General features: G+C 38.2%; 1 protein-coding gene across 2 annotated transcripts in view; it reads left to right on the plus strand.

The window, feature by feature from the left end:
• IQGAP2 (IQ motif containing GTPase activating protein 2) overlaps positions 1-19,248 on the plus strand; it is a 282,889-nt gene that overhangs the window by 171,825 nt on the left and 91,816 nt on the right. Inside the window, exons 8-13 of one of the 2 annotated variants that reach the window (XM_075838503.1) lie at positions 1,228-1,406; positions 2,440-2,527; positions 3,908-4,071; positions 7,877-7,964; positions 17,321-17,484; positions 18,273-18,433. In XM_075838503.1, coding sequence (XP_075694618.1) covers positions 1,228-1,406; positions 2,440-2,527; positions 3,908-4,071; positions 7,877-7,964; positions 17,321-17,484; positions 18,273-18,433 — 844 coding nt within the window. The remainder of the gene's footprint in view (positions 1-1,227; positions 1,407-2,439; positions 2,528-3,907; positions 4,072-7,876; positions 7,965-17,320; positions 17,485-18,272; positions 18,434-19,248) is intronic. The other variant, XM_075838511.1, reaches the window with a different exon arrangement.

Genomic DNA, 19,248 nt, shown 5'->3' on the forward strand with positions numbered 1-19,248 from the left:
TGTTATACATGTCGCATTTTCTGCACAAAAATGTACCTGCGTATTTGAAAATATGATACATGTCAATTTAGCTTGCGTTTCCGCTTGCGAATTGTTTCTGACTAGTTTAAAAAAAAATAAATAAATCTGCAGCATAAAACCTGCACCTATTTCCGCATCAAAATGTAGAAAACGCGCCAAAAAAACCCACTATTAGGTGCAGATTTTACCTGCAGAATTACCGGCGAAATTGATGCGGATTTTGTGCACCAGATTTTGTGTGCGTTACAGAATTTGCTAGGAATTTACAGCAAATTAACCCTTTACATTGTAAAGGATAAAATACGTTACAATTCTGCAACATAATAGGCATGCAGATGATTTAAAAATCAGCAGCACGTCCTAAATTCCATGCAGATTTTTTTTTATGCTGCATGTGAATGAGGTTTTGAAAACCACATTCACATGAGTTAGGGTTTATTCAGACAAACGTGTTAATCGTCCGTGTGAAGGACGTTTTTTTTAACGCCCATCAAACGGCTGCATGTATTGCTATAGGGCTATTCACACGGTCGTTGTTTTAAGGAACCGTGTGAATTGCTTGTAAAAAAAATTAAAATAAATAATAGGACGTCCTATTTTTGTCCATTTTCACGGATCCCTCAATAGACTCAAGTGTATGAGGGATCTGTGAAAACGGGTCCCGCACGGGCTGGGCCCCTGACAGCAGTACCAGTAGTACTGCCCTGTGTGCGTGTGTATGTATGTGTGTGTGTATATATATATATATATATATATATATATAATTCTCTCTACCCTGTTTAAGTACAGTAATGTGTCAATGTTCTAGCCAGTCAATGTTTGGTAGAAGTAAGTAGGCAATATGGTCTCTATCTTTACAAAATGTTGAGTTTAAACCTGAAATTATGAAATTATTTGATTGTGTCATTAATACACGCTCTCGCTCTAGTTATCCTAGTCTGTATTAAATGGACAGCAATTCATTCTAATCGCCGCCATTTGTAATACTACTTTTTCCTTTACTGCGACCGCGGCAGGGGAAATGTATGACTGGGCACAATTTCCCCACCCCCATGATCACTGGGAGCTTCTGAATCAGGACCTGCTCTGATCTGCTGATCGCTGGGACGGCTTCATTACAAATACTCCTCCTGATCTTTTGGTCACATTTAGAAGTAAACCACAATGTAACTTTTTTTCAGCATGTTTTTTATTCTTTGTTTTTAGTACACGCTGCAGTAATTGCAGTTAATGAAGCTGTGGATAAGGGAGTAGCTAGTCAGACCATGGTGACCCTGAGGAACCCAAATGCAATGCTGTTAAATGTGGCGGAGGGCTTTGACCAGCAGTATCATGATGAGCTCCATCAAGCTAAGAAAATAAAAGAAGATAATGCAAAATTAAAGGTAAAAATGGAATTATGTTGTTCTTGAGGGAGTGAACCGTTGGCTCTGTTCACATCTGCACTATGGCTTCCATTTATTTATTTATAATGTGTTCCATTGGGGCTTCTGTCGCTTTGAGAGCAATAATAGCGATGTTTGCTGTGCTATTTTTTTCCATCAAACGAGATGGAAATCCTGACACAACCGCCGAACACCGGTGTAAACATAGCCAGACCGACAGCAATATGCAGGTAAAGGGGGAAGATGTATTTTACTGCAATAAGATGTATTTCAAAGTTTTCAGGTCTTGTGCGATTTGATTTGTGTGTGGGGGGGAGGGGGGGGGGATTGAAGCCTTATTTTATGCTTTATTTACCCAAAAATGTGAAACTCCTTTAATCCTACACAAAGCTATGCTAAAAATCCTATTAATAACAATTTCCTGCTACATTATGTACTTCTTATTGGAATTGCTCTCTTTTCAGACCAAATTTATATTTTTTTAAATAGATGATCCTTTAAATTCTCCTAAACTGTCCTGTGAGTTTATCAATAAAGATAACTCCTGCTGCTGCATGAGCAGAATACAGGCTGCATAAAATAGCATCCTGTATTCTGCTGAATGATTTTTTTATTTTTTTGTGCAAAAGAGAATTTTAATTTCCAGAAGGCTTGTAAGATTCAAAAAGAGCAATTCCCAGAATCGCTTTGCAGTAGGGTTTTCCTGTATATGCAGTTCCCTACTACATTAAAAGGGGTTGTATGAGATTTGAATAGCTAATTTTTTTTCTTTTTAAAAGCCGTGCCAGTCTTGACATCGCAGCTCAGCCCCATTTGAAGTAATACCAGACACAGACGCTTTTTCTAATCTTGTACAATCTCCTTAATGTAGGTTATTAGGTTATTGTCTTTTTCTTATTCATTCAAGGGTTTAGAGCGTTGCAGAATGTACAATAGATTTCATTTATGCTGTCACTATTATTATATGGTGTTATGTGCTGCAATAATATTTAATGTTTCACTTTGATTGTTAATGACTGCGCTGCTTTCACAGAACAATAGTATTTCCGAAGACGAGAGAGACGTCTATGAAGAGCTTCTCACTCAAGCAGAGATACAAGGCCACATTAATAAGGTTAACAGTAAGTAACTCATTCCAGAGGAAAGGATTCATTTATTGAGAGAATGGCTTTGGCTGCGATTGGATGATGAAAGAACTAGTCGGGTGATTGTAACGTTTTGTTGCATGAATTTATTGCTGCACTGGCTTATACTTAACCTGCAGCAATAGTAAGAAAGTTTCCTGCGGCTTGCTGAACTACCTAATATTCTTGCTTCTAGCTAAAGACTTTTACCTTGTATGTTCTGAACCCTCCGTAAGACACCTGTTCTTCAATCTACAGACAAAAAGAATCGAAATGATAGGGCAAGAAGATCAAGAACATCTCCTCCTAAACTGAAACAGTCACCAATGAATAGAAGTCCTTGAATGGCCTTTAAAGTAAACCTATCACATTGACAATGTAGTCCAGTCTTCTGCAGGCATCGTGTTGTAGAGCAGATTGAGATTTAGTTTTGTGGGAAAAGATTAAGTATAACCTGTAATTTACTGATCTAAATCTCTTCTGCTCCGTGTGAATTTAGGAGTCCAGTGGGCGGTCCTACTCAGTGATTGACCGCTATCTTTGAATGCACACTTTTATATAGTGAAGGCTGTCAATCATTGAGTATCAACGCCCACTGGACTCCTAAACATCGAAAAGCAGGGATTTAAATCAATAAATGACAAATTATACTGAATATTCTATAACAAAACGATATATCTGCACCGTTCCTCCGGCTCGATATCCTGCTGCCTGCAGAAAGGACACCATGTTCAACGTGATAGGTTCCCTTTAATGGTTAAGATTCTGTTTAGCTGTTTTTTTCAAATTCTATATGCTGGGGTTGTCATCTGCAAAAGACTGTCACCTGTTTTCTTGGAGTCCTGAAAGGCTGTGGCTTTTTATGCTGGGATATACACTCTTAATACAGTTCCTTTTTGTTTAAGGGGTCCCCAAGCTGATAACAGAGTCTCCTGCTGCTGGGACCCTCCGCAATCAGCTGTAATCTGTGGAGGAAACCCGCATCAAGTATTCAATTTCCTTACAGCGCTGCTGCAGGAGAAATTCAGCATTACACCGTTCCCACTGAAATCAATGGGCTGTCGATATAATGCATGTAGGTGCTGGATCCTCCAGTGTCAAAGATGTTTTGTGGCCGCTCTCAAATCTGGCTGGCTACTACATGAGGTTCCTGAATGAGGGACCCCCCACTTTTAACTCAATAGGGTATTTCTAAATCAGACAATTTATTTAAGAAATGTCTGGACAGAATTTTTAACCACTTTACAGATGAAAACCACTCCAAGGCTTGTATTTACTGATGATTTTTTATTTTAAAGGAACATGCTCTTTAAATAAACCCATGAGAAGATCTTGTGAATAATATTTGCAATTTTGTAAGCATGTCTTTTGTTTCAGCCAATGTAGCCTTAGTCCAAGTAAATGAGGCCATTGACAGGAATGATGAGGCGGGATTATTACGGGCTCTGATGATTCCTATGCTGAGCCTTTTTGATGTTCAGCCACAAAATTCAACTTGGTACCTGACTCAGTTGTGTATCGCTAAAGACCAGAAAATGCAGGTAATGGCGACATTCAAGATCATCATGCCCATCGCTCCATTAACAAATTGCATGTGTTCCTTTATATTAACCTGTTACTGAAAAGAACGTTGTTTGGTTTCTTTCAATACCATGATACAGATGGTAATTTGACATTTTTAATAATTCCCTCTGCATGTACAGTTAACACGGAGCTGTTGCACTAGCTTTATACTTACCAAATATGAGCTAGGCTTTAGTTACTATTTCTGCAAAGAACACTCTCTGCAATATTAATACACCATGTTATGCCTAGTGCAGGGGCGCTGCGTGGCACAAGGGTTCATAGAACAACAAAAATAAGCCGTTCTCGCAGGTCTTGCAATTGGCATAACACAATGTATCCATTTTAAAAGTGTTTCTTTAAGAGATAATATCATTTCATCAAAACACGGGTTAAGACTGCAACAAAAAGAAATTCAAAGGAACAACGCATAAAATATAAAAAAGAAAGAAGATGCCCTGCCCATGTGAGCTTACAATCTAAGAAATTTGTTACATGTGACTGAAACATTCAGATTGCTTTCCAGAATGGAGCTTTTGTACCCAAACCACTTTAACGTTTGTCAGAGATTTCTATGACTTGGAGGCTCCGACACTGTTCTCCTTCGGAAGTAAAATTGATGTTAATGGGGCTTTTTTTTGAGCATTTTTATCTTGGTTACATTTCTCACCAGCACCAAGGAGGGTTCGCTAGCTTTACATAGCGGCGCGGACTACCTAGTCATGGGCTCTAACCACTGCCATCTTATTACGTTGCTCTTGTTACATGATAACTAAAAGTGGATTTTGTTTTCAAGATATTTAAGCATTGAATTATTGATCAAAAACTATTGTGCTCTTTCTATCGTCAGTTCATTTGCCAAAATTTCTGAATGACAGGACACGTTTACCCATACATTTGGAGTAGAGTTTATTGTAGTGAAAGGTTCATAATTGTGAAGCAGAGATCATTATTTTGACAACAAAGTTGTGCTGTTTACTGCAATAAAATATGGCATTGGCCGCATCCCAGTACATGAAATTAGTACAGACAAACCTTTACCTCTGTCTGTTGTATGTGGAGCAGAACTTGTATTAAGTTGAATAACCATGGACGGATAGCCATGTAACTAAAATGTTACCATCTTAAAGGGACCACTAAGCCTAAAATACGGTTCTATTTGTCCTAGTTACAGCCGTGTGAAACCGGCCTAAAGGGAGCGATTTGGGTGATGCAGTTCCAAAGGAAGAGTTACACTTTAAAGTTTTATGCCCACTTGCATTTATTTTAGTTACTGTGGGCTAATATGATCATGAAATTTAGGAAGCCAGTCAAGCTATGTTTACACCTCAATACTGACTGGTTGCTATGGGTCACTTTACCCGAGTTATTATGAATCTACTCCATTATGCCTCATTGAAATTGTTTCCAAGCAATCGTTATATTTTATCTTTTTGCTCCTGCATTTTATTGGTTTTATCCTAGAAAATGCTTCCACGGTTTATGAATGTGGTTTAAAGCTCGATTTTTAAACCGCATTTGTTACTACATTTCCCAATTTAAATCATTGAGTCATTTTGTTAAAACCTTTTTTTTTTCTTTTTTTTTTGTATATTTTCTCTTTTAAAGTGGACATGTTATTAAAAATGGTGCCCTATTTAAAGGGGTTGTGCGGTTAAAGAAAACGTATGTTATTTTTTTTGCCCATGGTCATGTTATGGACATTCCGGTGCTGGGATTGTTATCGTATGTGTATCAGACCTGTGTGTCCATCAAATGACCTACGGACAGAATTTTATCCACTTGAAGTAAACAATGCATTTTCCTACTCAACGACAACAAGCAGAGATCTTTAAACTATGGGGAATCAATACAGCGTGTATTGGAAGATTTATACAATCTTCCAATTATACCATTTTTAAATATTTTAAAAATTATACATTTTTAAATATGAAAAAAATAACTTTAATTTGCTGAAACTGGACAACTCCATTTAAATGGACACTAACAAATAACTTATTCTGATCTAATAGTATAACTGATATATATCAATTATACTTTATAACGTTATAAGACGTTAGTTGTTTCAGAAATACAAATTATGTGTGAAGTTACTGCCACTATGTGTCTCCCTTCCTGTAATCTGCTGTCCACCCCCTGGAGGCCGGAGGCATGACCTAGCAGATGCCTGTCCGTTTTTCACGGACATGCATAATACACTGCAATACAGAAGTATTGCAGTGTATTATAAATGCGATCGGAGGATCGCATAGTGAAGTCCCCTAGTGAGACTAGTAAAAAAGTTTAAAAAAAAGTTTAATAAAAAGTGAAAAAAAAATGAAAAACCCACTTTTCCCCTTACAAACTGCTTTATTATTAACAAACAAAATAAAGTAAAAAAGTTACACATATTTGGTATCGCCGCGTCCGTAACGACCCCAACTATAAACTTATTACATCATTTAACCCGCACGGTGAACGTCATAAAAAATAAAATAAGAAAACATGCAAAAATTGCTGTTTTCTTTGAATCCAGCCTCAAAAAAAAAATTTGATAAAAAGTGATCAAAAAGTCGCATCTGCTGCAAAATGGTACCGATAAAAACTACAAGTCGTCCCGCAAAAAAAAAGCCCTCCTACAATTGCATCGGCGAAAAAATAAAAACGTTACGGCTCTTCAAATATGGAGACACAAAAACAAATAATTTTGAAAAAAAGTGTTTCCACTGTGTAAAAGTAGTAAAACATACAAAAACTATACAAATTTGGTATCGTTGCAATCGTAACAACCCGCTGAATAAAGTTATTGTGTTATTTATACCACACTGTAAACGGCGTAAATTTAGGACGCAAAAAAGTGTGGCGAAATTGCTGTTTTTTTTTCTATTCCCCCCCCCCAAAAAAAAAGTTAATAAGCTCTATGTACCCCAAAATGGTGCTATTAAAAATTACAACTTGTCCCGCAAAAAACGACCTTATACAGCTATGTCGACGCAAAAATAAAAAGTGTATAGCTCTTTGAATGAGACAATGGAAAAACTTAAAAAATGGCTTGGTCATTAAGGTCTAAAATAGGCTGGTCATTAAGGGGTTAATTATTATTATTTATTTCAAAGCACCATTCATTCCAGGGCACTGTTCATATGAAAAAGGGTTTACGTACATGACATGAGACCATAAAAACATGACAGACTGGTACAAGGAGCAGGATTCGGTGTGGGGGGCTCATGAATACATCCGCCACATAATGAGTTCTGTGGTGTTCTAAGCTTTTTTTTCTTTTTGTGCCTTTTGGTATAATGGCTCATTAGGCCTGGTATCTTAATATACTACCCTTTAAATAAGACATAATATTTTAAGAACAGACCTACATCATGGTTCCTTCTCTGTTCACATCCAAACATAAATTAATAATTATGCTAGCCTCCTGTCTTTAGACAGCAGTGTTTTTGTGTTTCTCTGAGTCTCAGCCTGAACTAAGCTGTTGGGTCACATGTCTGACAGCAGAGTGTGCATAAGCTGTTGTCTGTTTCCAAGGGCAACCAGCAGAATTCTGAAAGCAGCTATAAATGTGAACAGAGAAAAACACATGCTGTAAATCGAGTACAAAATAAGTAAAGCAAAGTATTTGCAAAATTACTCAAAATTATATGCAGATTTGAACTGTGAAATGTAGTAAAAACAGGAGATACATTTTAAAGTATCATTAGTGGTTTTCATATATGTACATTATCAGAAACACACATACTAGTTCTTTCCAAAGATGTAACATTAACCTGAAGGTTTCTCTCCTCCTGATCCTAGAAAGCAGGTGTTGCCAGTTCTCTTGACAAAAGCGAAATTCAGAGAGAAGTTAGTGTTGCCAATAATGAAGCTGAGGCTCATGTTCTTAGTGAGTAACCATTGAAATGACTGTGTCCTACACCTGAGTCTTAATCTCCATTAACTAATGCATGCAGAAAATTTAGTTGTGTTGATCCAAAAACTAAAACACCAATATTTCCAATAAATGTTTCTGTTACTGTCCTTCTCAGTGTTGCAATTGCTCCAATGACCACTTTGTGCATTATTGGGAGTATTCTTTATGTATCAGGTAGTTAACGTTTCATTGTGTACAGCTTTTTCAGCAGTTGATGACAGTAACTGCGGAAATTGCTTAACAGATCACTTATCAGCCATATGCAATATTACCGCTCCTTTCATACCTAAAGAATGAGATAATGCCATTAAATTGTGTGATTCTTCAGCGCTGTCAGAAAGAAAGTGTATGTTCACATATGAATGTAACAATCTACAGTACACAAAAAAAACGTATTTTTGTAAATATATTGCCTTACATATGCTGCAATCATTCTGAAAGAACCCTGTGTTAGTCCAGAGCTGTATTCACAATTCTGCTGGTTGACATTGGGATCAGTCGATAGCGTGTTATTAGACACACCCCTTACTACCTTAGCTCTGCTCCTATAATGTATTTAGTGAGAACCTTACATTTAACGAAATACAGATCACCAGATCTATGCCAATATTAAGCAAGCAATGAATCCTAGGCGATTTCAGCTCTGGAGCTTGTAGAAGAGTGAATGCAGCTCTGGAGTATAGTTTGTAACGCAGGATACATAATGCAATGTACTTACGCAGTTTTCTATAGATTATATTTAAATTGCAAAATAATGTTCAAATGTGAACAAATGCATAAAGTTAAAATTTCATGGGAAATGGTATTTTGTGTCTCTGCAAAGCCATTTCCATAAATCTCAATTTGTATTCTACCATTGGGAAGCATTTATGGGATAATGTTTTTATGTATAAAGTAACATACATTTTAAAGTGTAAAGTCTGGAGCAACTTCTAAATGTTCTTTTTAGAGAATTGCATTTCCCAGTATAATGTTTTTAGAATCGGTACCTTTACAAGCAGAATCCTACAGTAATAATCTGCAGGGTTGAGGGATGTCAGAGTTTTCACCCCGCTCTTAGGCCCCATGCACACGACCGTAAAATCGCCCATAATTACGGTCCGTAATTACGGGTCCATTCATTTCTATGGCCGACAGACACCTTCCCGTATGTCTACAGAAGGGTGTCCGTGCCGTAGAAACCTGCCCAAAAAAAAATAGGACTTGTCCTATTTTTTTATTTTATAGACCGTGCTCCTATACTTTATAATGTTTATTCCCAGTAACAAATCAAAAGGCTGGTTCATGTTCTACCTTCCTACTTTAAAGCAAATATATAGAGGAAGGAATAGTGCATAAAATATAACCTTTAATTTTTACCCATATAAAAATGGAATAACAATGTAAGTATGAATTGTGCTATTATAACATAGAGCATATACAACACTCAGTGTTCAGCTTGCCAAATACTAGATAAATGTTCCATAACATATACTGCAGGGTTGCTCAGGATCATTGGAGTTACACAGTGGTATTCTGCCTGTCCTTTTAGCCTAGTTAAACCCTCACTGTTGACAACATTCCGGGCTCCCGTTCTGAAAAGAACGACCCTGTTGTCTCTGGAACCTGTCCCTATGATAAAGTCCGTAATTCTAACTAAAGCTCTTGCTCCTACGCATTTCACCAGTTATACTGGCTCGTCAGGGAGATAATGAGCATAACGGCTTGACAGATTAGTTAGTCTCGTAAGATGTAATAGATGATATTGAAGGCAATGCCTGAAAGTTAAATGGGAAACTGAATAAATGTTTAGACCGCTTAACCAGTCATGTGTCTTGTGAGCTTACTGCCCCTTCGTATATTAGAGCGTTACTCGTGTAAGTACCGCCAGTCTAGATAGTACAGTATGGTATGTCTCTTTTATATTCTGTTTATACTAACCGCTTTCCTTACTACCTACAGTCTACTTCCCTTTCATGTGTATCTAGTAACTTTCAAATGTCATTATGTGTCCTTTGACACAAAAGAAATTCCAGATCTTCGAGAAAACAGGCATAGCTAAGATTTTCATTGAGGCCTTCTAGGGTTCACTGATCTCATTCTGTGAATCCAGCGACACTCCACTTGTAGTAGATCCCCATCCCAATTGCCACCACTCAAATTAGGCTCGATTGTATTGTATTCCCTGAAATTTTATGACTTTAGGGGGTTATCTCCATGTATTGTCCATATGTGTCTGGCAATTGGCGTATCTTTTTTTTATTTAGAATGTCATTGTAGTGGTCCCTTATGTATCTCCTAAATTCACGTTTAGTTTTGCCTACATAGTCCATAGGATATGAACATTTAGCCATGTATATGACCCCTTTTGATAGACCATTAATAAATTCTCTATTGGTATATTCTTTGCCTGTTGTGCTTACAAACGTCTTAGACACTAATATCAAGTCGCAGGCCAAGCATTTGCCACATTTATAGGTCCCTGTAGGTCTTCTGTTAAAGAGGCTCTGTCACCACATTATAAGTTCCCTATATTGTACATGTATGACCAAGTGGGCGTTGTACAGAGGAGTGTATGACGCTGACTAATCAGTGACCAATCAGCGTCATACACTTCTCTCCATTCATTTACACTGCAGATAGCGATATAGCTATATCATTATGTGCAGCCACATAAACACACTATAACGCTACTCGTGTCATGACAATGAATATACATTACCTCCAGCCAGGACGTCATGTGTATTCATTCTCCTGAATTACAGCACAGCAGGCGTAGTCTCGAGATTACGCTGTAAACTGTCATTCACAAACGAGATCTCGCTGTGCTGTGCTGTAAATCACACAGACGCTACAGAAGTGGTCAGGAGAATGAATACACATGACGTCCTGGCTGGAGGTAATATATATTCATGGTCATGACACATGAGTAGCGTTATAGTGTGTTTATGTGACTGCAAATCGCGATATAGCTATATCGCTGTCTGCAGTGTAAATGAATGGAGAGAAGTGTATGACGCTGATTGGTCAGCGTCATACACTCCTCTGTACAATGCCCACTTGGTCATATAGTAAAACACGCCCAGTTGTCCATTGAGAAACTCATTAGCATAAAGCTAATATAGGTCATAACTCCGTCAAAAATTATCGTTTTTCCAAATAAAAAACACTGCTATAATCTACATTACAGCGCCGATCACATCATGTACAATATGGGCCACTTCTAATGTGGTGACAGAGCCTCTAAGCCAGCAGTTATTGGGAGGTGCTGGTTTATAATGACTTTGTACCAGTTTATCTCTCAGGCTTTTATTCCTTCTGAAGGTAATCAAATGTCTTTCACCTAGTAATTCCTTCAGCTCAGCATCCTCAATGAGGATCCCCCAGGATCCTCTGATGCAGAGAGAGACATACTAAGTGGAGAAAGAGGGGGTAGGGTGAATAGGACTCCCAGAAATTACCCAAGGGGATATAATAGGACAGGTAGGAGAGGCAGGAACTTTCAAGGCAATCAACATGATTTTTTTTATCCCGACCCCAATCAATAGGTCAATATCTACTACGAAACAAAGTAATATCATGCAATAAAAGGACCACCATTATTAAAAATTAGATCATTAACCTATCCAAATATATGCTCAATGATTCTGAAATGTCAGTTTTGGAGAGGGGCCTGTCTTTTGTCCCGACGAACAAATATGACTCATCCGCCTGGACAAAGGACATAGCCCTGTTCTCCAGAAAACTCCATTGGCATAAGTTCTTTAAAGAAATAGATAAAAGAACCTGTCAAGAATATAATCTTGAACTTGAAGATCTGGCAACTGCTAGAGATTTATCAGATTTGATAGAGAAAGGGCTAAGGGGCCCTTCACAAACCTGAAACCTACTAGTAAACATATGCCACCAGTCTGCAACAATCCCAACGTTGAGATTTTTAAAAAATTGGTTGAAAAAAATCTGAAGACACTGGAGAATTACAAAACAGATCATGCCAATCTGTCAATAGTAGAGAAAAGTACCTTACAGGCTCTACACAATAATAGAGAAATTACAATAAAACCGTCAGATAAAGGGGGAAATGTGGTTTTAATGGACACTGGGAACTATCTAGAAATGTCCAAAACGGTACTAGACGATCAAGACACATACCATCGCTTAAGAGAAAATCCCACAGAAATCTTCAAGGGACAATTGAAAGAGATCTTACATAGGGCACTATCCAGGGGATTGATAAATAAAGCGGAATATCAATATCTGGCCTGAAGTGCCCAAAGTAGCAACCTTTTACACGACCCCTAAAATTCACAAGGGGACTGTTCCTGTGAAAGGGAGACCTAGATCACCTTAATCAAAATATAGGGGTGTATATTGTCCAAATCTTGCGCCAATTTGTCCTCAGCCTCCCATCCTATATTAGAGACACAACTGACCTCCTGAAACTGGGAGGCATTATAATGGAACCAAATATGATATTTGCCTCTATAAATGTTGAAGCATTCTATAGTTCAATCCAACACCATATAGGACTTGAGGCAATATCCCAATTTTTGAAAACAAGAGGTAATCATCTTAATGAGCACAACTCATTTGTTAAACTCTTGAAATTCAATTTAATTAAACACTCCTGTCTTTTTGGTGGGCACTATTACCACCAGCTCAGGGATATGGCTATGGGGAGCCCCTGTGCCCCCTCATATGCCAATATACTCCTGGGCTGCTGGGAAGAAAATGTGGTCTTCTCAGATACTAACAGTAAATGGCAAGAATCTGTAAGTTTCTGGCTGAGATTTATAGACGATTTATTCATCTTGTGGACAGGGACTCAGACTAACTTTGAACAGTTTGTGTCTGAACTTAATACAAACCAAATTGGTCTCAGTTTCACTTCTGCGAGTGACCCGGATAGCCTGGCATTTCTTGATGTTAGACTGTCGAGAGGAATGGGAGGTAAAATTGAAACAGAGGTTTTCAGAAAATCCACCGCAACTAATAGTCTCCTGAGGTGGGAGAGTGCCCATCCTTATGCCCTCAAAAGTGGCATACCAAAGGGACAATACCTCCGTCTCAGGAGAAACTGCTCAAACACTAAGGTTTTTTTGACACAAGCGGCAGACCTGAGAGATTTCGCCAAAGAGGCTATCCAGACTATATCCTCAGGGATGTGTTTTATTAATGCGATTAAAATTAAAAAGCAGTGATCTACTCATGCCCAAAGTAAAAGTGCGTGTCAATAAAAACAAGATGTGCATTATAGGGACATATAATGGGGCTCATGAAAAAGTCATAGAGGTTTTCCAGAAACATTGGGGGATCCTCATGGAGGATGCGGAGCTGAAGGAATTACTAGGTGAAAGACATTTGATTACCTTCAGAAGGAATAAAAGCCTGAGAGATAAACTGGTACAAAGTCATTATAAACCAGCATCTCCCAATAACTGCTGGCTTAACAGAAGACCTGTAGGGAACTATAAATGTGGCAAATGCTTGGCCTACGACTCAATATTCGTATCGAAGACATTTGTAAGCACAACAACAGGCAAAGAATATACCAATAGAGAATTTATTAATTGTCTATCAAAAGGGGTCATATACAGGGCTAAATGTTCATGGACTATGGAGGCAAAACTAAACATGAATTTAGGAGACGCATGAGGGACCACTACAATGACATTCTCAATAAAAAAGATACACCAATTGCCAGACACGTATGGGCAATGCTTGGAGGTAACCCTAAAGTCATTAAATTTCTGTTTTCTCTAAGATCTGGAATTTATTTAGTGTCAAAGGACACATTAATGACATTTGAAAGTTACTAGATACACATGAAAGGGAAGTAGACTGTAGGTAGTAAGGAAAGCTGTTCGTATAAACAGAATATAAGAGACATACCATACTGTACTATCTAGACTGGCGGTACTTACACGAGTAACGCTCTAATATACGAAGGGGCAGTAAGCTCACAAGACACATGACTGGTTAAACGGTCTAAACATTTATTCAGTTTCCCATTTAACTTTCGGGCATTGCCTTCAATATCATCTATTACATCTTACGAGACTAATTTACTAATGCAACCATGATCTAGGAAAGCAGATAAGCCACATAGGTGTATGGCTGAATTAATCCCCTATACGATACCATTAATCCAACGCACTGTGAAGGTAGCGAGGGCGCGATATTAATGGGAGGGTGATGACGTAGTAGCGCTCCAACCTGATTGGATGTCCGATGACCGAGCCCCCAGAAGAGGCGGAGCGAACTCGTATATAAAAAGAGCGTGTTTCCAAGCGCTCGCTGCCATTGCCACGCTATCTGTCAAGCCGTTATGCTCATTATCTCCCTGACGAGCCAGTATAACTGGTGAAATGCGTACGAGCAGGAGCTTTAGTTAGAATTACGGACTTTATCATAGGGACAGGTTCCAGAGACAACAGGGTCGTTCTTTTCAGAACGGGAGCCCGGAATGTTGTCAACAGTGAGGGTTTAACTAGGCTAAAAGGACAGGCAGAATACCACTGTGTAACTCCAATGATCCTGAGCAACCCTGCTGTATATGTTATGGAACGTTTATCTGGTATTTGGCAAGCTGAACACTGAGTGTTGTATATGCTCTATGTTATAATAGCACAATTCATACTTACATTGTTATTCCATTTTTATATGGGTAAAAATTAAAGGTTATATTTTATACACTATTCCTTCCTCTATATATTTGTATACTTTATAATGGTAGCACGGCTTGTAAAAATGGCCGGCTAGCCGCCCGCTCATGTAGTTACGGGTCGTAATTACGGGCACGGTAGTGTGCATGAAGCCTAAAGGAGTCAGCAATCAAATGCAGCTGTCCACTGGCTGACATAAAAGAGAGTGGGCCCTATAGCATAGGTCAAATTGGGCCCCCTTGTGGTGCTGTTCCCCCCCCCCCCCCCCGGGGGGGCAAAAGGAGTCTGGTTTTCCATCCACACTTTTCTTGACCCTTGTGCCAATTTCCTATTCCCTTTCTTGCTCACAATGCAATTCCTTTGGAGGGAGTCCTACACTAGAGGTTTCCATCCACTAGCTATGGACTGGACCTTTCACCATGTGCCGATTATGGCACATATGCTCTTGCAATTGCCATTTACAGCAGCCGGTTGGCTGTTACTTAACTGCAGACATAGGACACCATTATCTATTACCATTTAACACAACAGCCTCTTTCAACATTGCAATGAGTGAAAACAGGCTGCCATAAGCAGCTTCTGTAGTCTGATGATAAGATCAGGGCAGCCACAAGAAATGTGTATTTCATGGGAATGCCCCATTTGCCAATATGCCAATTCCCTAATTTACTATTTAAAGTTTCTTTAGACAAAAGTTTCACTTTAAAGTTACTGATCATTGAATAATCAGAATTTTGACCTGGACATGGTTCTGAATATTTAACGATTTCAGTCCTATATTTGTTTACCACGAAGTAAAATTTATAAAGGATTGAAAGGAGCATTATATTGCTGTTGCGTGTAAACTGTTCTCTTCACAGCACATAGAAATGTACAACTGTGTTATGTTATTCTATGTAATGCCCTTTACCGGCTGGATACATTAAATGAATTGTGAATTTTCAGTATTTCATGGTTATGTGACATTGACATACCTTCTATCAATACCATACAATATATATATAAAAAAAAAATGTTTCAAAGAGGGTTTCAGATTCATAGTCTCCTTTTTATTTTTCCACTAACTTGCATAGTGCCGACCATGCGTTTATAGGACTAACCCCTAACGCCTGTGCTCATCCATTCCTGCGTGCATTGTCTGCATGCGTATGGTTTTATTTGTCCACTTGCAGATCACACTCCGCGTTGCTCGCTGATCATGATCTGAAGCGCATTCTGTGTCTAACATGGATGTACTAACACTGTCTGCTGCCTGGTGCAGGTTTGTCTGAGAGTGTGTGAGTCTGAGTTATACATCTTTAATTATTCCAAATGTTCCCATATGTTTTTGTTTTAAAGTCACAACCTCTGTCTATGATCTAGGACCTACAACTACTCGGGTGGTTGTAATTTGCATATATTACATGTCCTCTTTTGAAGTTATTGTGGAGTATTATTAGTTACTTATTTCTGCACAATAAGCTTGTTTATTATGTTAAAATCAGATTGAAAATATTCAGCCATTGTACCCCTAAATCGTCCTGGTGTGTCATGGTTTTGCTGAATTTAGCGTGCCCTCTGAAGCAAGCTGGGTATGGAGGTGGTCAATAGCCCATGTTAATTATGTCCCAAGTCATCACAACATGAATATGCTGCCCTCTAGCACCATCGAGTTTGCCAAGAAAAACACTTGTGAATCCCTTCAATACTGTATCCACAATGAAGTCTGTGGAAGGTATAGTAAAGATGGTGATATAAGTGCGGCAGGAAGCTGCTTCACTATCGCAAGTTTGCGTTAATGTTTATAGAGCGGCTTGGCTGTCCGGAAAAGGAAGGATTAAACAAGTTGGCCTTTCACATTAGATAAGTCCGTCATACCCGCCGATTTCCGCTGGATCAACCGAAGGTCTAAATTATACCTGACCTCCCAACATTCCTTCGACAGCAGATGTCAGATTTTTCCACAGAAGATGAGCTATTGTCAGAGGTCTTTCAGGGGTTCATACCTCGCTTCCCATAGAAATAAACATGCATGCTTGGCCGAGCATGTATGTGCGAGTCAGCCAGACGAGTGCTTAGTTGACCGCTATCTCATGTGTATTGCCATCTTTAAATGTCACATGCCTAATTTTTTTTTTTCCCCTTGGAGATAATCCATTGTTGGAAGTGCCTGGCAGAGGCTTATCACACTTTCCCTGTTGAAATAAACATGCACGCTTGGGCGATCCAAATCTGCATGTTTTTGTTGAGAGAGGTCACTTTCCTTATGATGATCACACCATGAATGCAATGAATTGATTGTTTTCATGGTGTACTTGGTGGCTTTAGTGATTATTTTATGGGTCTTTAATCTGATCGACCATCCATGGACCAGCTTGCTCTTTGGGAAGCATAAATATGTAATTTGATTCCTCTATGAATTTTTATGGTGTTTGGGGACCTTTCACAACCCTGGACATTATCTTGGTGTCCACCATTATTTATAATGGCTTGTTATATAATTGGTGTTTGGTTTTGCTTATACTGTGGGTCTAAAATGTCACATTCTACTTTGCTTCCATCTTTCATGCTTAGATTTAATTCTAGATTATAAGTAAATTGCAATATTCCTTGAATATAGTCTCTCCTGGGTAAGTATACCTGTCTTTCATATAACATTAAAATAATGAGCTAACTAATGTTCATTTTTGATGTTCTATAATTTAGCGCTAGGAGCTGTGGAAAAAATAAACCATGCTATTCGTAGTGGAGATTCCTCCCAAACCCTGGCGGCTCTGCAGCTTCCTGAGGCACATATGCCAGCTGTCTATCCATTTGCAGAGACCTTATACCAGAATGAACTCTTGAGCCTCCAAAAACAAAATCCTGCGGTAAGAAAAAAATCAATAGCGGGTTTTCTAATTAGTGTCTTCTAGTGCATTAATAGTTATGTTGTGAGATCTTGGCACTGACTGACCTGAAAAATCCAAGACAAACCAAAGTGAAATATATTTAGAATTTTTTTACACACCAACAATTAACATTACAGGTGTTATTATTTTATGTTTAATTTTGTATTATTTTGACTGCCCATGGGATTTAAGGGGGGCCTCAAACCTTTTCAATGTCCTGGGCACCATCCTCACTTTTTCTTGTTATTAGTCTCTCTTGACACTATCCTTATGGTTTCCATTAGCATAGCCATTATGGCTATGACAGATCAATTTTCAGACTGATCCCAACAAATCCTAATGAATCCCTTTTGACTTATTATGAGGTCCATCGGTTTTAAAAAAAAATTTGACCAGAAGAATAACACTATAGACTGTTATTCTTGCTGTGAAAAAAATCGGAAACCCAAAGGAAAGTAAACCGTGTGAACAGGGCCTTAATTGTCATAATAACAAGAATCTTGTGTAGCTTTTGCTCATGTAATTGCAATTTCCAAATTCCACGTTTTTATACCTTAAAAGTTGCATTTATCCACATATTAATATTGTGTATTAATAGTAAAAGTTACATTTAAATTTCACAGAATTTTACAAGTGCCTGATGTCCCTTTTTTTTTTTTAAATTAAATTGTTGTACCTGAGCTCATAGTATTACTTTGTCAATAACAGGCCAGTCATGATTTTCCACTATTACGGTCGTCTAATGATTGTATACTTTGTGTTCGCAGAACCACTTGACACAAGAGGAACTCTTTATTGCGGTGGAGATGTTGTCTGCTGTTGCACTGGTGAATCAAGCTTTGGAGTCAAATGATGTTACCTCTGCCCACAATCAACTTGTCAGTCCGTCCATAGGTCTCAACAATCTGGAAGACGACAACATGCAGCGGTAGGTATAATCTATGGAGCATGTCAATATTGTCCTCCTAAACATTGATATGAAGTCTAGCAAATCTCTATTTTGAGATTAATTACTTTCAAAATGTTCTTCTGCTATGACCGTTACATAAAGTGCTTGATCTTGGACCACCACTGATTTTTAGACTTCATACCAATGCTTTGGAGAGCAGAACTAATGACTAAGCATGTGATCGTCTCACATGTATCTATGACATATCAGAAAATCATTTTGACTGGATTTCCCATTTATATGCTTATAGAAATTAGATGTGTATCTTAATATAGCCAATTTTTGTAAGGTTGAGTGACTTCATCTTCAACTGACTTACAGTAGCTCATCTGATCACTATGGTTTCCTCCAAGATAACCCTGCAACGTATGTGCATCTCCATGTCTACAACCCAACAGGAATTCATACATTACATAAAAAATGGAAAAACAAAGTTATTAGTCATATTGTAAAAGCTGAACCAAAAGAAACAAGCGAGTGCTGACAGGCCAGTTATTGGTAAAAATAAATTATTTAATATACATTAAAAATACAATTCCAAAAAATTTGTTCCACAGCAACAATATGGGACGCCAATAAGTGGTGAATATGTATTTGTTTTCAAACTTACAAGCTTATTCTAACTTCCCTAAATGACCAGAGCAATAAACCAGATTACATAATAAAGTGCCACAGTGCAAAAATCAGGTGTCCATGATCGTAAAATTGTACTACAAAAGAGGTGTCCTCCCCAATGCGAGTTTCAGAAATAAGTCAAACAACAATGTGACGTTAAGGGTAGGTTTAGACGGTAT

Source organism: Rhinoderma darwinii, chromosome 1, assembly GCF_050947455.1.
Source record: "Rhinoderma darwinii isolate aRhiDar2 chromosome 1, aRhiDar2.hap1, whole genome shotgun sequence".
In the NCBI taxonomy this organism is placed as follows: Eukaryota; Metazoa; Chordata; class Amphibia; order Anura; family Rhinodermatidae; genus Rhinoderma; species Rhinoderma darwinii.